General features: G+C 45.8%; 1 protein-coding gene across 4 annotated transcripts in view; it reads left to right on the forward strand.

The window, feature by feature from the left end:
• The window catches only part of LOC147639817 (dynein regulatory complex protein 11-like), a 166,293-nt gene that overhangs the window by 118,319 nt on the left and 26,287 nt on the right, over window positions 1-21,687 (forward strand). For all 4 annotated transcript variants that reach the window (XM_086774374.1, XM_086774380.1, XM_086774373.1 and 1 more), the window contains 4 exons: window positions 4,568-5,130; window positions 5,445-5,804; window positions 10,860-10,982; window positions 11,095-11,259. In XM_086774374.1, the coding sequence (XP_086630500.1) occupies window positions 4,568-5,130; window positions 5,445-5,804; window positions 10,860-10,982; window positions 11,095-11,259 (1,211 nt within the window). The remainder of the gene's footprint in view (window positions 1-4,567; window positions 5,131-5,444; window positions 5,805-10,859; window positions 10,983-11,094; window positions 11,260-21,687) is intronic.

Here is a 21,687-nt window from a genome sequence, read left to right on the forward strand (position 1 = left end):
CTTTTGGTCCCTTTTCATGGCCCTTGATTGTGGGCTAGCCACCCCTTTTTTTGTATATTTTTTTGGGATTTTCCTAGGCTGGAAGTTATTTTCCCAGTCGGCCAGCCCCTCTTACCTATAAATAGGTGGGCTGGCCTCTCACTTTTTCATCCTGCCTAGTCTTTCTTTTGCTCCCTCACTTATGAGACACTTTTTGTCTCTTGCTTGGGACTGTATCATTTCAATATATTCAGCATAGTTGCTCCATCTCTCTCTCTCTCTCTCTTGCACTCTCTGGCATTTGAAAGGGTTGAGACGCAGGTGAGATGTCCGGAAACCTGTCGAAGATTTGGGCCAATTGGAGAAGGTGGTCACTAAAGGCTTCTAAACAGGAGGAGAAAGGGGTTCTGGTAAAGTTGGAGAAATTACCGAAGCGCGAACAAAAGTGTGAAGAAATTCTCTAAAAGATGTTGGTGACGATCCTTTGAAATGTTGCAGTTGATTTGCACAACCGAAATGGCATCTTGCTATAGATGTATGTGCCCCACTAGGTAGCAAATGTTGTCTTGGCACGACGATCATCTTGGTAAATGGCAACTCGGTTGAACCACCGAACCCATCCATTAAGCTGTACTGGGCATGACCAGCTTCATCCACAGAACCCTGTCCATGAATGGAAGAGGAAAGCCATCTTTTACAGTCACTTTGTAAAGAGAGCAGAAATCAACACTCTTGTTGGACTTCTTCTTGGGCATGACCATGGGGGGTAGCTAGTCGGAGTGCTCGATTGGCAAAATGATGTTGGCAGCCTCCATGCCAGCTCCAGCTTCACTGCTTCAGCATACTTGTATGCATGTCAATGAACAGGATGTGCACCGTCGTGTAGGGGAATGGAGTGCACACCTATGTCTTTTGGCACAGCTTCTAGGTCTTTGTAGTTCCAGGCAAAGACATCTTTGTAGGAGTAGAAAGAAGGCAGGGGCTTGTGCGGGGTGGTCCCACAACCATGAGGCTAGTAAGATTGGGCGTGGCTCCTCCACCATTGAATTCCCTCACTAGCAGATCTTGAGAGGGCAGAGTGTCAGGAAGCTCACCTATGTGGGCAGTCTGATTGAGCAAGCTGGGGTCATGTGCTGGCTGTTCGTCAATCTGGAAGTCGTCATACTGGTCATGTTGCCATGTGGGAGGGAGCTTTTCAAGAGAAATGGTGGGGGGGGGGGGGGGGGGGGGGGGGGGGGGTGATTGTTGGTGGTGGGTTTGGTTGGACTGAGTGGCACCTTGGCTGGTTGGTGAAATAGAGGTGACCCTTCTTGCCAGGCTGTAGATAATGGGTTCTCCCAATCCTATAGCCTCAATTGTTTCTGCCTTTGTGTCTCCCCAAACTGTGTAGCCACCATGTAGTATTACAATTCCGGAGCGCAGCAGAAGATTCCGGAGCGCACCACTCTAGGCATTTAAGGCACTGCACCCTAAGAATGGAGATGCGCGCCGCTACACCTACATGCATTTGGCACCTTCCAAAGGTGGGAGATGCTCACCAACGGCATCTTTGTGACTCTCCGGAGTTATAAGGCATTCTTCCCCGTTCAAAGGGGATATAGACTATTCTGTAGTTCCACCTTGTCCATTCCAAGCTATAATGTACTACTCCATGCTATCCCACTGTACTTGAGTTCTGTGTCATTCCATCCTAAGCAGATTGTGTATCCCTCACTGTGACCACTACTGAGTGTGCACGGTGCAGTGAGTGGTGTTTGTAACTGCTGGCTCGTAGTAATACAAGTGGAGTACATTATTCTTGTGCATTGTTCCTTACCTGTTCCTTTTCGTCCAGTTTAATTAAGTATTGCTTAAGTAAGTGTGTTATGCCATCGTTTCTTCCTACTGTTCTGTCCTGTGACTCCCGTGGACACACTGTCCAAGAGTAAACCACCATATCCTCTTAGTGTACCTGAGCAACCCTACCTGCTACAAATTGGAAGGGAGTATTGGAGTGATTTGCACCATGTGGCAAGCCAGGGTGCCAGCCGGCAATTCGGCATCTTCTGTGTAAGGCATGATGCCTTTCTCTTCATCGGGGCTGGTTGGTGTGGGCAATGTGGGAGTGATTGTGCCACCATGCACTCCTTTATCTATTCCTCCTTCTAGCCTAGCTTCAGCTCACATGGCCCATCAGCCTCAGGGATCCACAATCTGGCTGATCCCTAGTCATGCAGCAGACCCACACGACGCAGCCATGGTCAGCCAATTCACAAGGATAATGCTCCTTGAACTGCTACAAGGCGGATGACCACAAAGTCAAGTACAAGTTGAGCACCATCCATCTTCCTGGTACTACCCGGCAGGGAGAGTAGGGAGGGGGGGAGGGGGGCGCTGCTGCTGAACTTGCTGCTAGTGGGGCCAGCGTCCTCACCATGCTGTCCTCATGGGGCTCACCTGCCTCTCTCTTTGTGATGACAATGCCCTTGGGGTCGGGAGTGCTGCTGAAGTTGCTAGCAGTGGCCGGCGTCCTCACCGTGCTGTGTCTGCTGCTGTGGTGATGGATGGCGGGCCGCGTGGTCAGGCTGGCCAGTCTATTGCACATCTGGGTAGGGAGGGGATGGGACGAACAAACCATCTCTCCTCTTCCCCAAGAGAATCTCAGGGCTGCTCCAAGTGTGGAGCTAGAGCGCATCCTCTGTGGGCCTAACGTCAAGGACAAGCTCTAGGTGTCTCATGTGTGCAAATGAAGCACTGTGCAGGGAGGCCTGAATACTCAACCCTCTACATAATAGGGTCTCCCTCAAGGCTGGGGAGCGCAACAAACTAGGGAAGAACCCCAGAGAGGCTATGCAAACCCGAAAGGTGGGGATCCATGCTGGCCTCGCTACCACTGAGAAGCGGCAGTCTGGCCCCTGGGGGGGGCCAAAGCCCGCCCAATCGATTGAGTGAGGGGGTGATACTCCTTTGGAGATGCTGCATATGGTGATGGGACTTTGCTGCATCACATGGTCAGTCGCCTCGGGTGACTCAAACTCCACCAAAGAGTAGCCGTGCCCAAGAAAATGAATGTCGGGGTTAATTTTCTGGTCTTGCCAATGAGGGCTTCCTGGAGTAAATCCCGAATCTGTCCATACACTGCCCATGCGCTGGGTGGCTCTTCTAACAATCTTGCATACCAGTGACGATGCCACAAGTAAGGATACTATAGAGGCCAAGAGCTGGAGGTCTGCTTTTGAGAAAATGGAAAAGGGTTGTGTCCTATGTCAGGAATGACGAAGCGGCTACCATGGAGTCATGGCCAACGTCGGCGGAAAAAGGGGTGGGGGTGTTGACGCTGAAATGTGGAAGCCCGACCGGTCCGAGGTAACTCCTCTCGGGTGAGGTGGGTCTGGAGCAGCCCGGGGTGGGTCCATGGGATCTACGAAGGAGGAGGAGCTGGCAAATGGTGAAGAACCGGTGGGCAGGGAGGCAGAGGGCAGCGACGGGCAGGTGGGATGGTGGGGGCGGGCCAAAAGATGGGAAAGGGGGTAGGCGGGGAGGCAGGAGGGCAGGGGTGCGCTTCGCAGCAGAGCAGGAGGTGGCTTGGGTAGAAGGGGGGAGAGGGCGGCTGAAAGGAGGGTGACGGCAGGGGGTGCAGGCATAGTGGGGCAGGGATGGGAAGGCTGCGTGAAGGCAAAGGGGTGACAGGATATCCACGGGGGGAGCTCGAGCTCGAGCTCTTGAAAAGATTATATTGTGGATCACTCAACTAAAGCAATTTATTGTGAATGCTCTCCAAAACTGCTGCAAACTGCTCTGCATGGTAAGTTTCTACTCCCACTTGAAAACTCAAATATGTGATCCTAATGCCTCTTCTAACTAATACTTAAGTGATGTCCCCATGAAGGATCCTCTATGTATGCTATCGAAAGACTTGCAGGTTTTTTGCAATTGTTTTGTGCTTGTGCATTAAAGCATAAGATGTGAACTGCAGCCCGAAATCTGAGAAAGGCTTCTGGAAAAGGAGTATTGCAACAAGCTATGTAGAAGCTCTCATTCTTGCATAATTTCCAGGCGAGTATTGCCCTGTCTGCTGATGTAAAAAAGTGGTTTATTGTCTCCATCACAAGAAAAGGTGCGAGTGGGCATCCTTTTTCTTTCTTTCACTTCCTGTGTCACACGTACTGGACAAAAGGACTGCTCGAGATGAAGATGAATAAATGTCAAAGCGGCTAGAAAAATGCCTTATAGGGAGGAATTCCTCCCCTACATTATTTATGGCTGGTTGGTTGGTCAGACTGCCGCCTACTACAAGATAAATATCTAAAAGTCTAAATTTGAGGCCCATTTTGGTTGGCCAAAACTGCCTGGACCCTGCTGGCTCATGGTAAGGATTAGGAGTGTGGTCAATGGCTGTTTTGGCTGCCCAAACATACACTAAAATCTTGGCTGCACTGATTACTAACCCTTGTGGTCTGCTTGTATGGATATGCTCTCTTGATTTCCTAATTAAAACGTTTCCTCTTGTTTATTTCCTTGTCCATGTGTATTTAGCTCCTGGGTGATCTCTGGGTTTTGGACCTATATATTTACGCTTCTTTGATGGAGTCTTTAACTTTTTAAACAGGCATGAATGACTTTTGGCATAACCCTGCAAGGGAGAAGGTCTACCAAAGATTGAGAGAAAACATGGAAAGAAGAAAGAGCATCCAAGCCTTGAACAAAATAAACTACGATGAGGCATTCGTATTTGCAAAGGAGAAAGTAAAAGAATTAGAAGGCCAAGAAATGCGTGAAATCATACAAGAAAAGATAAATATGTGGCTCCTTCAGAACCGCAATCCCAAGACTGGCTTTTACCCCACGTTTCCAAGGCCAGATGAAGGCGGGAGCAAGTATATACTTAATCCCCCTCCAAAGATGGACTTTATAGAGGAAGGCAAAGAGAACGACAAAAAGGATGCTAAGAAGACGAACAAATCCCACCCTTCAGTGCTTAAAAAGGTGCCATTGCCTGATGAGGATGAAGAGAAACCATTGTGTTGCCCAGTGTTTTTTAGGAACCATGTGATGAAAAGTGTACGTGTATTTAACGACAGATGGCGTGATAAGGATGACTCCTCCAACCTGACTCAAAAGTACGATCCAGATCTGCTCAAATCATCTTTACGGCCTGTTATATTCGAAGAGGTAGATTTTGTCTTAGCTTATCTTACTATATACCATGGAGTAAAAGTGTGACCATGAATCCAATCTACACCAAAAGTGAACAGTGAGGATTGAGCATGGAAAAAGCTTTGTTTTTCAACTTAAATCCTTTGCTTTCCCACTTTCAATCCTCACAAATTCTTTCAAAAAAATCTTAAAATCCTAATAACATCATTTCTCTTTCAAAGATTTTATGTCTTGCCTAGGTCTGTGGCTTGGCCATAGACACTATGGGCTTCTGTTGTTAAAAAAGGTAAGGTGTAGTTTTGCATGATACCGACTTACCTCTGATACAGGTAAGAGTAGAAGTTGATCAGGACACGAGGGTTATTCTTAGTAACATAAAAAAGAAGCTGCTGTCTGAAGCAAAGGCTTTAAGAAACAAAGAAAAGCAAAAGGAAACAAAGAGCTCAAAGAAGGTTGAAGATGAACCTGCAAAATTTGCTGTGCTTGACATGGGCAGTACACTGGCCAAAAAGCCTCCAAAAGATAAAACAGCACAAAAAAGTCTTGAATCAATTTTTAATGAGCTTGCCGAGAGCGGAATTATTCAGCTATGTCCGGATAGGTCTTTCCAAGAGTACGTAGGAGCTGATAATGTATGGATTGCTAAAGGAGACGGTTCTGTTGTAGTACAAGATCCTTCAATGGCACAGGTATTGGGATCAAAAAAGGACTTCAATTTAATTAATATTATTTGCCATATTCTTTTCTCATTAAAAGATGGTTTGTTTACCAACTTCCCCCTTGGGGGTATCACTGAAAAATAATGTATGATACCACTTGAGCGCAGAGGAGACCGTTTTCTTATCAGGCCTTCTTACAGTCCTTACATTTGTAGAGGCGTTTTGCTTATCAGCTTCTAATGTATCTGACTTACAGTAAGGGTGTTAAATAAATACTCATGTTACAAGTACATATACTTGCAGTAGATCACACACACTCTTTTTTTTTTTTGGGGTGAAAGCACTGTTTTGTTTATTAATTAAATGTACAAAGGAGTGTGTCTCATTGCAAGACACACACTACTTAGAAACAGTGATAAAACACCTCTAACTGATTGTAAGGAAGGTCTCCAAGATCATGGCAATCTTGAAGAGACGGAAGAAGAGATCTCCTGAAGTGAAGCAAGAGAAATCAGCAGTATGAAAGATAAGATGATTCTAGGCCGTGTAGATAGAGCCCATAATCTCATCCAAGTAAGAAAGAGTGTATAATTTGGTAATGGTGGTGAAACTGTGGAAAACAGCCAGAAGTCTTGACCAAATCTTTGACCTGGAAATCTGATGCATGAACGTGTCGAGAGATTGTCAAGGAACTGATGCGAGCAGAGGGGCAAAACCATAGCATGTGGGGGGCTTTTTCTTGTGTTCAAGAGCATCTTCTACAATCTGGTGATGCAATGCACCTACAGGCTAAGAAAACCCCAACCAGCAATGCTCCCACCACACATCTCCATAGAAAGACCTTTTGCTTAAGAGAGAGATTACTTTTCCAAATTCGTGAGAGCACATCACGCCACCACCTTTGAGGCTTGCCATAAGCGATTGCCATGTTGCTGAATCCGGGGGGGGGTTGCAATAACAAGTGATATGCTTTCGCCAGAAAGCACAGGCATAGGAAAGGGGCGGAGTTGAGGCCTCCCTGGAACAAATGACCAATCATCTAGGCTCTCTTGGGTTTCAAGAGGAGGCAGAGGCTGTAATGGGGCAAGCAATTCCACCACTGTATTCCAAATCTGCCTATGATGCATACCTAATCCAAGTCATTGCCTCACATTAGGGAAGGAAAGTAGCATGCCGTGCATATCAACCACATCATCTATGCTGTGCAATCCATGTGCATGAAGGAAATAAGATGTGCGAGGCTCTAAAGCGGCCAGAGGCTCTTGAAACACCCTGCTCCAATGAATGCTTTCGAGGCGCAACGAATTACCAATTTATTGCTGCCGCCCATTCCAATGTAGGTATTCTAGAATAACTTGCCAATCCTGAATCAACCCGGTGACATATGGGCAACCTGGGATTCGTCCTCTGAACTTTCCAAAAACTCTCTTTGTAAGAAATAGACCAATGCCCAAAAGCTTTGGTTTGCATGACTGTCACCAAGTGAGAAAGCATGATAGCCCAAGGTTGTCGTTGACGTATAAGGGTGCTTTTTTGAGCAATGAGATGGAGATGAATATCAAGTATGTTGAGTCCACCATGCATCTTTGGAGTGCAAACCAATTCCTTTTTGAGAAGACGGAGAGGTTTTTGATCCGTACTGTGTGGCAAAGACAATCTAAGGCCTTTGTTTGACATAAACACATCCAAATCTGATTTTGTCCAAGGCAATAATGGCAAGTGAAACTGAACATATGCAATAAAAATGGATTGTTCAATTCTTAGATGCACATGCAAGGGCCACGTAGATAGCTTCCCGTAGTCGAGTTTCTGTCTAAGTTTTTGGAGCACCATTTTCTTTCTTGGTTAAGGGGAATATGCCAACCAATAGGATATCCCAAGTGTCTTACAATTTTTGTGGGTGGGAAAATCTGTTCTGGCCATAAAACACTATGCTAGTCACAGTAGTTCAGGAGCAAGAGCTTGGATTTCTGAAAATTCACAAAAAGGCCAGCAACCAATCCATATAGATGCAAGGCATCCATGATATTCTGAAGATCTCTTGGCGTGTTTTTGGAGTAGTCGTAGTCATCAGCATACGCTTGACTGACAAAGTCTCTTCCTCCAAGTATGGTGATGCCATGTAAGCTGCCATTCTCTACCAGCTTATCTATGTATAATAGCATTCGGTGTGTTGCAATAGCATAAAGAAGAGCACTAAGTGGACAGCCCCGTCTAACAGAACGACCCATCTTCCAGGGCATAGATAGACCATTCTCGATGATGCATTGTGCTTGGCCATTGTCATAAAGCTAGTAGATGACATTATTCATTTTTTTGTCAAACCCCATCCTTTCCATGAGCAAGGCTACAAAATCCCAATGGATTGTATCAAAAGCCTTTTGATTATCTATTTGCATGATAAGCACATCTTGGTTTGTATAGTTAGCATACTCAATACCCACATAAGCATTTGCAATGTTATCCATGATTTGTTGGCTTGGCACAAAGCCATATTGCATCGGGTGCAAACCATAAAAAAGAACGTCTTCGATGCGGTTAACAATCATTCTGGCTACCAATTTGTAGATCATAGACATGAGTGTGATCGAGCGCCGGTCTGATAAGCGGTCACATAACTACTTCTTAGGCAGCAGACGTAGCAGGCCTTCCTTCTAGCATGAAGGGAGATGGCCAATAACCCAAGACCGATTGATCATAAATAACATTTGATTTTCTAAGAGATCCCAATAAGCCACAAAGAATTCCTCATTGAGACCATCCCAACTTGGGGATTTCCATTTGAGACCATCCCAACCTGGGGGTTTGCTTGTTCCGTAGAGTTTTGCGAGGCATATAAGGATGCAAATTCGTAAATCTCACCATTTAGCATACATTGTATGACCAACCATCTACCAGCGGGATCATTGAAGGCCATAATTGCCTGAAGCTCATGTCTCAGTAGCATAACAACATCCGAAAACGAACCTTGTCCAGCATAGAATATATGGTAGCCTGCAAAGAAACCTTGTCTACGAGCAAAAGCATTCTGGTTGTGCTCTTGAAGACAAATGATTTACGGTTTGGTTTTATTCACATAATCCCAAATAAGCCTCCATTTATTGGCGTCATAGAGGCCACGCACATTATAGGAAACACACTTGATTGGTATATACATATTCACAACAGAGATGATGAAACAAGTGTGGAAATCAGGTGACCATCTGAACATCTACCAATCCCTCTTCACGAGGGCGGGACGATTTTGCAGGGGCATCATTTTGCATCTCATTTAGAGAAAACCAATTGGCAGGAGCATCAGCATCAATACCATCATACATGTGAATTGATTGCCCAAGCAATACAACTGTCCACATTTTGCCTACACCAGCAACTCTTCTAACCACATCTAGGAAAGAGACAGAAGTGTCTGACCCATTTTTAGAGACATTTTCAGTCCAATTCCTTTGGCCTATTGGTCGAGGTTTAATGACTTTTTTAGGTGTTTGCCAGGCATTCAATTCTTGAGCTTCCTTATCTTTATCCTTGGACACTGATGGTGCATTATTCACCTTGCCTGTGCCCTTGTCCTAACCATTGACAGGTTGCATTTTAGAGGGCTTCACTACTTTTGGTGGTTGAACATTGTTGACAATAGCAACAACAGGCTTTTCTGAAGGAGATACAGCATTGGCTGGTGCTGGAAACAATATTGTAGCATTCAGATTGCATATGACCAAATTTCCCACAAGAGAAACAAGAACCAGTAAACCTCCCCCATATGACCAAATTTCCCACAATTTGAGGGTAAAGTGAGCCTGTTGTGGAACCATGCCATTCATGTCAACATTGATGGTGACACTTGGTGGTGTTGGCACATCAATGTTCCATAGAACGCAGGAACGATGTGCATTTCCCAAAGCTCTCGGTGGACAAACCACCTTCCCCAAGTTTTGAGCAACACAAGGTAGAGCCAGTTCACAGTAAAGCAGGATGTGTGACACCTCCATCCATATTGGATATTTATGGTGAATAAGACGTTGGTAGTCCTTTGTAGGCGACCATGGGTACACATGCACCAATCAGCCACCAAAGAAGAGAGGAGATTTTTCAAGAAGCATCTGCTTGTACTGTGGTTCAGTAAAGATGACCTCATAGAACCCATGATCAACTATGTAGCATCCACACAGATAATTACCCTGTAACATAGCTTTGAGACATGAACCAACATCGGGCGCAGCTGGCATACGACCCAAGAAGAACAAGACAACCGCCTTCTCCGCCAAATCTAGAACTGGAGTGATCAAAGCCTCTCCAGGAATATTGACTGTGAAAGATGGTAGCGGATTGTCTGCCCATGCACACTTAATCTCTAAGAAACCTTCCTGTAAAGTGTTTGCAAAATGCTGCACAGCTGAATCATCATAAGAATGATTGTTAAGATCTGAGGTCGAGAAACCTAAAGCTTTCATCTTCTTAGATCTACCATAAACGTGGAGAACTTCAGAGGAACCACCAAGAAGTTTCTACGCATAGGATTCCATTTTGAGCTTCACTGTACACAGACCCTCTCTCTCTCTCTCTCACACACACACACACTCACACACTCAGAAGGGGATGTACAAAGAAGAGAAATGAAAGGCAAAAATCAAAGGGTCGCAAGAAGTAGACATGCAGGACAGAAGTTGCAGGTCTCAAGACGTAGACGTGCAAGTCGCAAGAAGCAGGTCGTAGGTGAGTAGACGAGCAGGTCGCAGGCGAGCAGAGTCGAGCCGGTCGGATGTCAAGCGGACGAGCAGGTCGCAGGTGAGCAGAAAGTCACAGGTCGCAAACGCGCAGTTGCAGGCTCGCAGAGATGCAATTCTCTCTCTCTCCCACACACACACACCCCAGATCACACACCCACACACACATTCACAAAAACATGTATAGTAGAATTTTTCTTTATTACCCTCTGCACACGGTAATATGGATTTTATCTTCTTCTTTTTTTCCATGGAAATGAGGCGTTTGGTTTTCTACCTTGGCTATCTATCATATTTTTTCCACTTTTTAAGAGAAAAGAGCATTTGTTTTGGTTGCATTAAATCAGTCTTTATATGGCAGGTCAGACGACTGGTCCTTGAATATTGCGTCCTTCCTCTAGCATCTGACTTTGTTCATAAAAATGCTCCTTTTGTGAAATCTGTACTCCTATATGGAGGGGAAGGCAACGGAAAGACTTTACTTGTAAGTCATTAGATCCTGGCACAGTGGCATGTTAGATTGTATTCTTCATGGTCAGTTTTCTCTCATCTTACTCTTATTTGATTTAAAGTTGGTCTTCATAAACAACCTGCAGGTTCATGCAGCTTGTTCTGCAGCAGGAGCAACATTCATTAATTTGTCACCAAGAAACACAGATGGCAGATATCCCGGAAGTCAACTGGGCAAAATGGTGCAGATGGCTTTTAAAGTTGCAAAGATCATGGCGCCATCAATTATCTACATTGATGAGGTTGAGATGGTAAGGTTTTCTTTCATATCATGGAAATTAATGGAATTGGGTGTTCTTTGCATTACTAAGAATGATAGTAAGACATGAAGATATTGAATAGGTAGCTTATCTATGTTGCTTTTTTCCAAAAGCAGGAAAGTGTATGTTACAAGACGGTGATGATGATAATGTAACATCTTTTATTTGTTAAAAACTGGCTTTTCCTGAAACGTGTTTCCCAAGTGTACCTGCTTTCAAAACAAGACTTCTTTTTCCTGCTTATGAGGCTGCATACCAACTGCAACAAAGGTTTCTTCAGCATGAAAACTTCCAATTTAAGTTTTTAAGGGCTAAATATACCCATGAAGTCTTTGCTGGTGTGACTCCCCAATGAGCTCCTCTTTGTCAAACTGACATCTATAAGCTGTCTTATGTTGTCTCCTGATTTTTTTTAATTAGAAAAGAGACTTCTATTAAGTACGAAAAAATATACAAGAGGGAGATTTCAAACCAATCAAGGTGGAAATCTCAGCCATTCCAGTACCTTGTGTTGCCACCAAGGTCCCATATGAGTGGGAGTGAAAAAGATGCCATAATCCCACTCTCATAAATCGGTTGCGGTTTCTCTCCACAGCCCTCGAATTCTTGCCCATGTGGCCATGAGGGTGTGGAGAATACAATCCTGCAAATGCATTGTGACTCATATACCAAATTGCCTTCAATGGCCTCAGTGCATCTAGCCTTCCAAATGTGTTAGGATGTAGCAAGGTAGTTTCAAACGTACGAAACGATACGAGTTTAGAACGTGGTACAGAACGTTGCCAACTGATAAAGTACGTAAAAAACATTGCAGACTTTTTAATTTTAAAAACATATGAGGACACGGGGAAAAAAAACCTCTTCTAAAGAGAGTAACAAGTGCAAAAAATAAATAAAAAACGGGTTTGAAACGTTTGCAAGTCCAAAACGTCCTAAATAATAAAAAACGAGTTTTAAATGCAACCTTGGGCTGCAGTATTGGCAATAATCTCCCATACACTGTCCAACCTTTGTGCTGGGAGTTCTCTAGGAATGGAAACATCATCCTGTTAGTGGACTTTAATGCCCGGACGGTGTCGTGACGTGGGCGGTGTCGCTGGGAAAGCGCGGGGCTTCTGGCTGTGAGAGTAGCTTCCAAAATCCCAAGCATTAAATGTCTTCTCAGCTTCTCATGGAACAAAGTATAGTATGGTATTAACTCAATCTCTTGACTCAGGCATACATTCAATGGGATTGTCTCCACAACTCATACAAGACACATCATCTTCGACTCTGATGATACAAGGCTTATGGCAAGAGAACTCATCATCATCATCATATATCATCATCAAAGATTCATCATGGAAGGTCTTCACATAACATATGCTATATGTTTGTACAAAAATGCTATATGTTTGTACAAAATGTTTGACATGCAACAACACTCATGAGATAAAATAATAAAACTCACAAGACATCACCAAATCCAAAGGGTATACATATCTTCAGTATATGCATGTCGACAGCCCATAGTATAGCACCCATGGATAAATCATGCTATCCCTCCAAGATCCTGTATCCATATTCCATCCCTTTGACTGCTCAATGCATGCCCACTTCTTACTCTTACACTCCTTTGAACTACTGAAACATACTTTTCAAACATATGACTTGACCCAAAGCATCAGCACAAAGCTCTTTGATGACCTGTTATTTTTATTGCCAACACAGGATGGCTTGTCTGCAGGAACCCATATGCTATTTGATACCAGTTCAGCATGCAGGTGATCACTTCGTCTGAAAGTATGTCCTTGTTCTTGTCTTCTATGCCCTCAGTCTTTTCCCAGCGCTATGTGCTGCAAATTATGCTCCCCAGCCGTCTTGTACTCTTCTCTCTGACGACTGACCCTTCGCACACGGCAGCTACCTGCTCGTCTGTATGCTGTCCGCTCCAGCGCCTTCAAGGCGATTCACCCCTGAGCCTCCCAGCTCTGCAGCACCTGAGCGACCTTCTGCACAAGGCCGGCTTCTCTCCTTATCCGTTTTCAGGCCCTCCAGCTGCGCAAACCAGTGCCAACTGCTCCTTACGTGTCGGCGTCTCCCAGTCGAATCACCCCGAGCTCTGCTCCAGGCGATTTTCTTCTCTCCCCGTGTCTGTCACCAGGCTCCAACCAGCTGTTACTGCACACCAGAGCCGCCGACCAGCAGTGCCTCCTTTGCACTCTTGGCTGCGCTTCACCCAAGAGGCGCAACTACCACTTGCGCTCTCTCCCATGCTCAGCAGCCATCGCTGCTCCAGTCACTGTAGCAGCACACGCCACACCCTCTTTCCTGGTCTTCCCCACTGTCTTCTACCCGGCGGCTCGCTTCCCCCAGTCAGATGATCCTTTTTCCGATCATCAGGCCGCCAGCTCGCCAACTTCCAGACCTTCTTCACGTGCTTACAAATTGTGTTGGCTGCCGTAGAAACCTCCACGTGGACTATTATAGGGTGGCCACATAATAGATATATATATTTTTTTTATTTTATTTCCCTTCACAGCCTAAATGATGGCCACACTCACGCCTTTTTCACACCAATGCCCCAAACGACCTGGCCTCTTTATCTTTTATTGCCCATGCTTTCCACCATTGACATCTGCCCATTTCTGACATACCAGCTGCTACACATATATTCACCATTAAAACATACGCTGCCCCTTCTCTAAATGCCCTGTATACCCCAAAAGAAATCAACCATGCAAGTGTATCACTTTATACTTGAAATCACACTATATTTGAACTCCTATTTACAGAGTACTAGCATATCAGGCCCATGTACAGTTTATACATCACTGTTTGCATGTCCTTGTCTCTGAATTCATGTGAATTGATCACAGAGAAGATTTTCCCTACATGGACGTGCCACAGCACGACATCCGCCCCCTCTAAACCTGCACATCCTCTGGTATGTGCCACACAGGTCCTGTATCTTAGCAATCACATCTGAATGGTTCTGCTTTCCCACCTGGATCAAATACCAATCGCTTTTGGCATATGTGCCATATCCTTTGCTCATATGAAGCCCTATCCTCACTTAGATTCCCTGCATATGCATGATTACCCTCATCATTCAAAGTGGGATGCTCTTCAAAATGATTTGCTTCAAAATTTTCCTTAGGCCATGTTTGAAGCCTTTGCACCACATATTGTATGGCCACACCAAATAACAACTGCATTAACAGCATGGAACACACACTTGGTAACATCCCATCCAAATCTACTGTGCCCGGATCCAGCTCACCCACTGATAAACATTCATTCTTCTCATCCAAAGACGGAAAAGCATCAACACATACAAAGTCCAACAAGGCATCATCGAGAATAGCCTCCAGCTCTGGATCAATCTCATCACAATCATTTGGCTTACATAACACCTGCACATCCTCACTTGCAACCAACAGTTGACTAGCATCAAGCATAGAAGAGCCCAAAGCTAATGGGGATCTATTATATACCATAAAATCATCCAATGCATCATCTAAGATAGCATCCAATCCAGGATCAATCGCATTGAAGCCATTATCATCTTGCAATCCCACATGTTGATTATCATGAACATTCATACCCCCATAGCTATATCCATTTGGTTGCTCATATGCAGCCTCATGAGGCTCTGTGACCACACTTTGCATATCCTGCATGTTATCTCCCAGTATTTCTTGATACCTGTTTGCAGATGGGCTTAGAATTATGGGTCCCTCACTCGAGTACCCTTGAATCTGTATGTCATTGAACCCTGTATGATCCAAAAAGACAGATTCAATTTTCCTCTCCAAATCATCATCATAAATAGGCTTCCAAGCTCGAGATTGTTGCTCACAAATGTGGTTGCAAGGTAACCCTGACACTGATGACATAGCATCACCCTGTTTATTGTTGGAACACCCTGTTAGCATTCCAGAATAACCCAAATCCAAAGAACCTTGGCAACCAGCTTCAGAAGCAACATCACTGTTGGAATCACCCATATCACTCACCCCCTCTAAATCAATCACACATACTTGTGGCCCGTCTGCATATTCATGTACATCATCCTGCTTATAAGCATCATAACCAGATAAGAATGCAGTAATGATAGCATCTTCTTCTTGTCTTAGATCTTCAAACTCTGCAATCATGCTTTCAGCAAGAAGCATTGGTTCCTGCTGTTCTTCACACATATGATACGACACCTGAGGAATACCCTTCAAATGAGCACTTTCGTCATGAGAATCCTCAAGTTTACACAGCTTACATGCTTCACAGTCCTCTTCCTCGTATACTGGGTCTTGAGCACCTGTCTTGAAGCTCTCTGAATCAAGTGTCTCCTCAAGCATAGGCATACATACATCATGTGGTATGATTATAGGACCCTGTATGTCTGCACCCAAGGAAATCAGATTATACTTGCACAGTTCACCCATTGCATCTTTTTGAGGTTGTAGCAAAGCATCCCTTTTGTCACTGTGAAGGCCTTGTTGCTCACTAATGGCTTTTTGCAGTCCCAATTTAGCATAAACAGCCTCCACAATCTCTGTATCAGCCTTGAATAGCAATTGATTATCCTCCATAAGACATGCATCTACAACCGCTTCTAAATTTGCTCGGATTGTTGCTGGAACACTATCACAGCTCACATTATACCTGGAACTCGCATAAATAAGTGCATCTGCAAAATCACTCCATCGTTTGGAGTGATACTCTGCTAGTTCCAGCACTTCATCTTTTAAATCAGGACTTACAAGGTATGCGAAAGATGCAATCATCTTGTTTTCTGGAACCCCTTGATTCTCCATCTCTGCCTCGTAACACCTTAGATAGCTTTCTGGATCATAACCATCAAATATATTGACCCTGTCATATACCAATTGCACCGCAATTTCCACTGCTTCCTGAATTCGCTTTTCTTCTTCAATCTTCCTGAACCGCTCTTCAAGCTCTTTCATCTCTGCATATAAATGCTCCATTTTGCTATCCATCTCTACATACTCTCACCCCAGCGGTTTCACGTCGGGTTCACCAATGCTGTCGTGACGTGGGCGGTGTCGCTGGGAAAGCGCGGGGCTTCTGGCTGTGAGAGTAGCTTCCAAAATCCCAAGCATTAAATGTCTTCTCAGCTTCTCATGGAACAAAGTATAGTATGGTATTAACTCAATCTCTTGACTCAGGCATACATTCAATGGGATTGTCTCCACAACTCATACAAGACACATCATCTTCGACTCTGATGATACAAGGCTTATGGCAAGAGAACTCATCATCATCATCATATATCATCATCAAAGATTCATCATGGAAGGTCTTCACATAACATATGCTATATGTTTGTACAAAAATGCTATATGTTTGTACAAAATGTTTGACATGCAACAACACTCATGAGATAAAATAATAAAACTCACAAGACTTCACCAAATCCAAAGGGTATACATATCTTCAGTATATGCATGTCGACAACCCATAGTATAGCACCCATGGATAAATCATGCTATCCCTCCAAGATCCTGTATCCATATTCCATCCCTTTGACTGCTCAATGCATGCCCACTTCTTACTCTTACACTCCTTTGAACTACTGAAACATACTTTTCAAACATATGACTTGACCCAAAGCATCAGCACAAAGCTCTTTGATGACCTGTTATTTTTATTGCCAACACAGGATGGCTTGTCTGCAGGAACCCATATGCTATTTGATACCAGTTCAGCATGCAGGTGATCACTTCGTCTGAAAGTATGTCCTTGTTCTTGTCTTCTATGCCCTCAGTCTTTTCCCAGCGCTATGTGCTGCAAATTATGCTCCCCAGCCGTCTTGTACTCTTCTCTCTGACGACTGACCCTTCGCACACGGCAGCTACCTGCTCGTCTGTATGCTGTCCGCTCCAGCGCCTTCAAGGCGATTCACCCCTGAGCCTCCCAGCTCTGCAGCACCTGAGCGACCTTCTGCACAAGGCCGGCTTCTCTCCTTGTCCGTTTTCAGGCCCTCGCCAGCAGCAGCTGCGCAAACCAGTGCCAACTGCTCCTTACGTGTCGGCGTCTCCCAGTCGAATCACCCCGAGCTCTGCTCCAGGCGATTTTCTTCTCTCCCCGTGTCTGTCACCAGGCTCCAACCAGCTCTTACTGCACACCAGAGCCGCCGACCAGCAGTGCCTCCTTTGCACTCTTGGCTGCGCTTCACCCAAGAGGCGCAACTACCACTTGCGCTCTCTCCCATGCTCAGCAGCCATCGCTGCTCCAGTCACTGTAGCAGCACACGCCACACCCTCTTTCCTGGTCTTCCCCACTGTCTTCTACCCGGCGGCTCGCTTCCCCCAGTCAGATGATCCTTTTTCCGATCATCAGGCCGCCAGCTCGCCAACTTCCAGACCTTCTTCACGTGCTTACAAATTGTGTTGGCTGCCGTAGAAACCTCCACGTGGACTATTATAGGGTGGCCACATAATAGATATATATATTTTTTTTATTTTATTTCCCTTCACAGCCTAAATGATGGCCACACTCACGCCTTTTTCACACCAATGCCCCAAACGACCTGGCCTCTTTATCTTTTATTGCCCATGCTTTCCACCATTGACATCTGCCCATTTCTGACATACCAGCTGCTACACATATATTCACCATTAAAACATACGCTGCCCCTTCTCTAAATGCCCTGTATACCCCAAAAGAAATCAACCATGCAAGTGTATCACTTTATACTTGAAATCACACTATATTTGAACTCCTATTTACAGAGTACTAGCATATCAGGCCCATGTACAGTTTATACATCACTGTTTGCATGTCCTTGTCTCTGAATTCATGTGAATTGATCACAGAGAAGATTTTCCCTACATGGACGTGCCACAGCACGACAACGGGCAACCACCAGACAGCCTTTTATGATACCTCAGAGGAGATGCTGAGAGAGCTGGACACTCTGGATATGGGATTAGACAGACGCTCACAGGATGTGGAGTGCACAGAGTATGGGAGATATTTGGTAGATATGGGGACTGCACATGGGTTGGCATACTTAATGGCTTGCAGAGGTTTCCGTCAGCAGCTGGATTTACTTGCTTTCCACATAGACATGGTGCTAGCACAGTGGATTATGTTATGGCTATGCAGAGCTTTGTTTCATGCATTGAGGACTTCACAGTTGGATCTCGGCCCATTAGGGTAGTAGTGGATCATGCATTGTTGACATTGACCATCTCTTTTCACTTTACCACAGCTCAGAGGACACAAGGGGCAGATCACACTCGATATACTTTTACTTCAGAGACTGATGCTGTCTACAGAGATGACCGACAGTCACGTATTGCCTCCCGGCGCCTTGTGCGAAGGAAGAAGCGGGCCTTCCTTGCTCAGCTAGAGAAGGAATTATACCAGCTGTTCTTGAGCCAGGATTCGAGGGAGGCTTGGCGTTTGTTTCATGAGTCCTCCCCTGCTTTGGCCATCACTTCTACAGAGGTCTGGGATAGTTATGCAGCATCTCTATATACAGTTCCTGGACAGACACCTTTTCCTGACCCGCCAGCACCATGCCCACAGACATGTACTTTCTTTACCGCAGAGATGGTAAGGAAGGCCATTGATAGGATGAAGACTGGGAGAGCATATGATCATGATGGATTGGTCGCTGAGCACTTTATTCATGCGAGAGACATGCTGGCAGAGCTTCTAGCAGTGATGTTCAATCGTGCTGTGTGTGAAGGCTTACCCGAGACTTGGAGTATGTCCACCATCGTGCCTATCTTCAAGTCAGGGGACCCTATGGAGCCAGGGAATTATCGCACTATTATGATTGGTCACACACTAGCACGATTGTATGCATCCATTCTTGAGCAGCAGTTGAGTAGATGGGCAGACAGAGAGGGCATTCGAGCAGAGGGACAGGCAGGGTTCAGGAGAGGTTTCTCTACTCTTGACCACATCTTGATTCTGCGGGCCATTATTGAGGAGGGCAGGTCGCATGGGCGACGGATTTATTGTAGCTTTGTGGACTTCCGCAAAGCATTTGATAGAGTGCCCAGAGCCAGATTGATGAGGCGATTACAGGAGATGGGGGTACCCAATGAGCTCATATGGGGGATTATGGCTTTATATAGATCAGTTGCAAGACAGGTATGCACCCCAGAGGGGGTCTCTACTTTGGTTCACTCCACTATAGCAGTGAAGCAAGGTTGCCCGTTATCTCCTTTATTGTTTGGTATGTATGTGGATGAGGTTTTCTACTACATTGAGAGATTGGGGGACAGAGGAGCCCAGCTAGCAAGTACTTGGATCCCACTATTGTTATATGTTGATGATATTGTGTTGATCTCTTACTCCCCTGAGGGTATGCAACGTCATCTGGATGCTTTACATGAGTTTGCACATGATAGTGGATTGTCTGTCAACCTTGGCAAAACCAAGGTTATGGTGTTTAACACCACGCCACAGTGGGTTAGGCGATCAGCTCCCACATTTACATATGGGCAGGAGATTGTGGAGTATACAGATGCATATACATATCTTGGGGTAGTATTCAGTGGGCCAGTGTTTTCGATGAGGAGAGCAGCAGAGACTAGATTGACTAGAGCACATGCAACTCTGGGTGGTTTCGAGAGGATGTGTTCGCAGGTTCAGTTTCAGGAACCTCGAACGAAACTTTGGCTTTTTGACACTCTAGTGACATCAGCTATGCTTTATGGAATGCAGATATGGGGACCTTCAGTGGGCCATCACAGCACAGGCGGGTGGAGAGGTATGGAGAGGCCTTTGGTATCTATGATTGCTAGGATTATTAGAGCCAAGGCCGTGGTACCTCATGAGATTATTCGAGCAGAGCTGGCGGCTGCCCCTCTGGTGATTGAGTCTCTTACGAGATCAGTCTCCTACATACATGGCTTGTGGGATCTCCCCCGAGACAGATATGCACGCCTCGCCCTTGAGTCCTCCCGACAGTTAGCTTTACAAGGAGACACGGCTTGTTGGTATGGACAGATGACATCTCTTTTTTTTTTTCCGAGAAAAGATCCTTTCATTAGTTATATAAAAACGCCCGTAGGGCTACAAAAGATCTCTCCTGCTCCTAAGAGAGAGAAGAGCAATGAATACATCATGGCAGCCCGGGAGACTCTCCCTAGGTGCTGCAAAATACAAGCATCAGTATAAAGAACTGAGCGGCTAAATCATACAATAGGGGGGGGGAGAGCCAAACAGGTGGCCTGTAGTGCCAACGGGGGGATCCCGTGTGTAAGGTGTAGAACGGGCCACAGCGCCAAGTGGTGTGAAAGGCCTGGCGCCGTAAGATCGCCTCATCCGAGTCTCCCGGATGCGGTCGTACTGTCCTCGCAGGGTGTGGATCAACTCCTGCCAAATCCCCCGTACAGTCTCTGCTGGTGGCTCCAATCTCCCCTCAAAGGCCGTAAAGCACCGGGCCCTCCAGGTGAACCAGATGGTGAGGCTGCTGAGGAGCTCCCATCGTAAATCCCTCTCCTGTGTCCAGCTGGCGGACGAGAAATCCGGTGCCGGAACCAGGCGAGGCTGGCCCCTAATAAATCTGATGGCGTGACTGCCCTGCTCCATCTCATAGCCCATAGCAGGCCCTGACGAAGTCGACCAAGCAGCGGCACCCCACGTAAACACACCCTCTGGAGAGAGGGGGCCCAGAATACGCAGTATCCGCAGCCAAATCTGCTGTGCCTGAGGGCAGTCCCAAAGGCAATGTCTCTGTGTCTCCATAGGGTGGCCGCATCGGACGCAGGCCGCCGGAAGACCGCTGTAAACAAGCCAAGTGCCAACTGCTGAGCCCCTGTGGGCGACCAGCCATTGAAAAGCCGAGATCCTGCGGGCCTGCCGACTAGCCCAGAGCCGAGCCCAGAAATCCTCCAGGAACTCCTGTGAGAGTCCCTGCAATCGCCAATGCCCCGCTGCCGCTGGAGAAACCGTCCTCCTCGCCGTCAAAATATGCCGTCCCAGCCGAACAGTATACTAGAGACAGATGACATCTTGGTTCCAGGCACATGGTTTTAGCATGGACAAATTGCCTCCCTTCCAGTATTCTCTGGAGGCACCCTCTCTCACTCTCACACGGACAAAGATTACCAGACTCATCCGTCAGGATTTAGTTCAGCTGGACATTAGGAGGACATGGATACAGCCGACTGAGGAGCTGGGCACGAAGATGGCTTTCTACAGAGAGCATTTTCTTCAGCTCACAGCAGATGGTTTTGTGATCAGACCCAGTTACATGGATGTACACTTGTCTCATGCAGTACGATGTGCTATTGGTCAGATTCGCACATCCTCACACCAGCTTGAGATTGAGATTGGCCGATATAGAGGTATACCAGCTGAGGCCAGGATATGTCGAGTATGCCATGGGGAGCCAGAGACAGAGCTGCATTATATATGCCATTGTACTGCATACTATGAGATACGTGGTCGTTT

Source organism: Cibotium barometz, chromosome 3, assembly GCF_041138505.1.
Source record: "Cibotium barometz isolate CiBa-2024 chromosome 3, ASM4113850v1, whole genome shotgun sequence".
Lineage (NCBI taxonomy): Eukaryota > Viridiplantae > Streptophyta > Polypodiopsida > Cyatheales > Cibotiaceae > Cibotium > Cibotium barometz.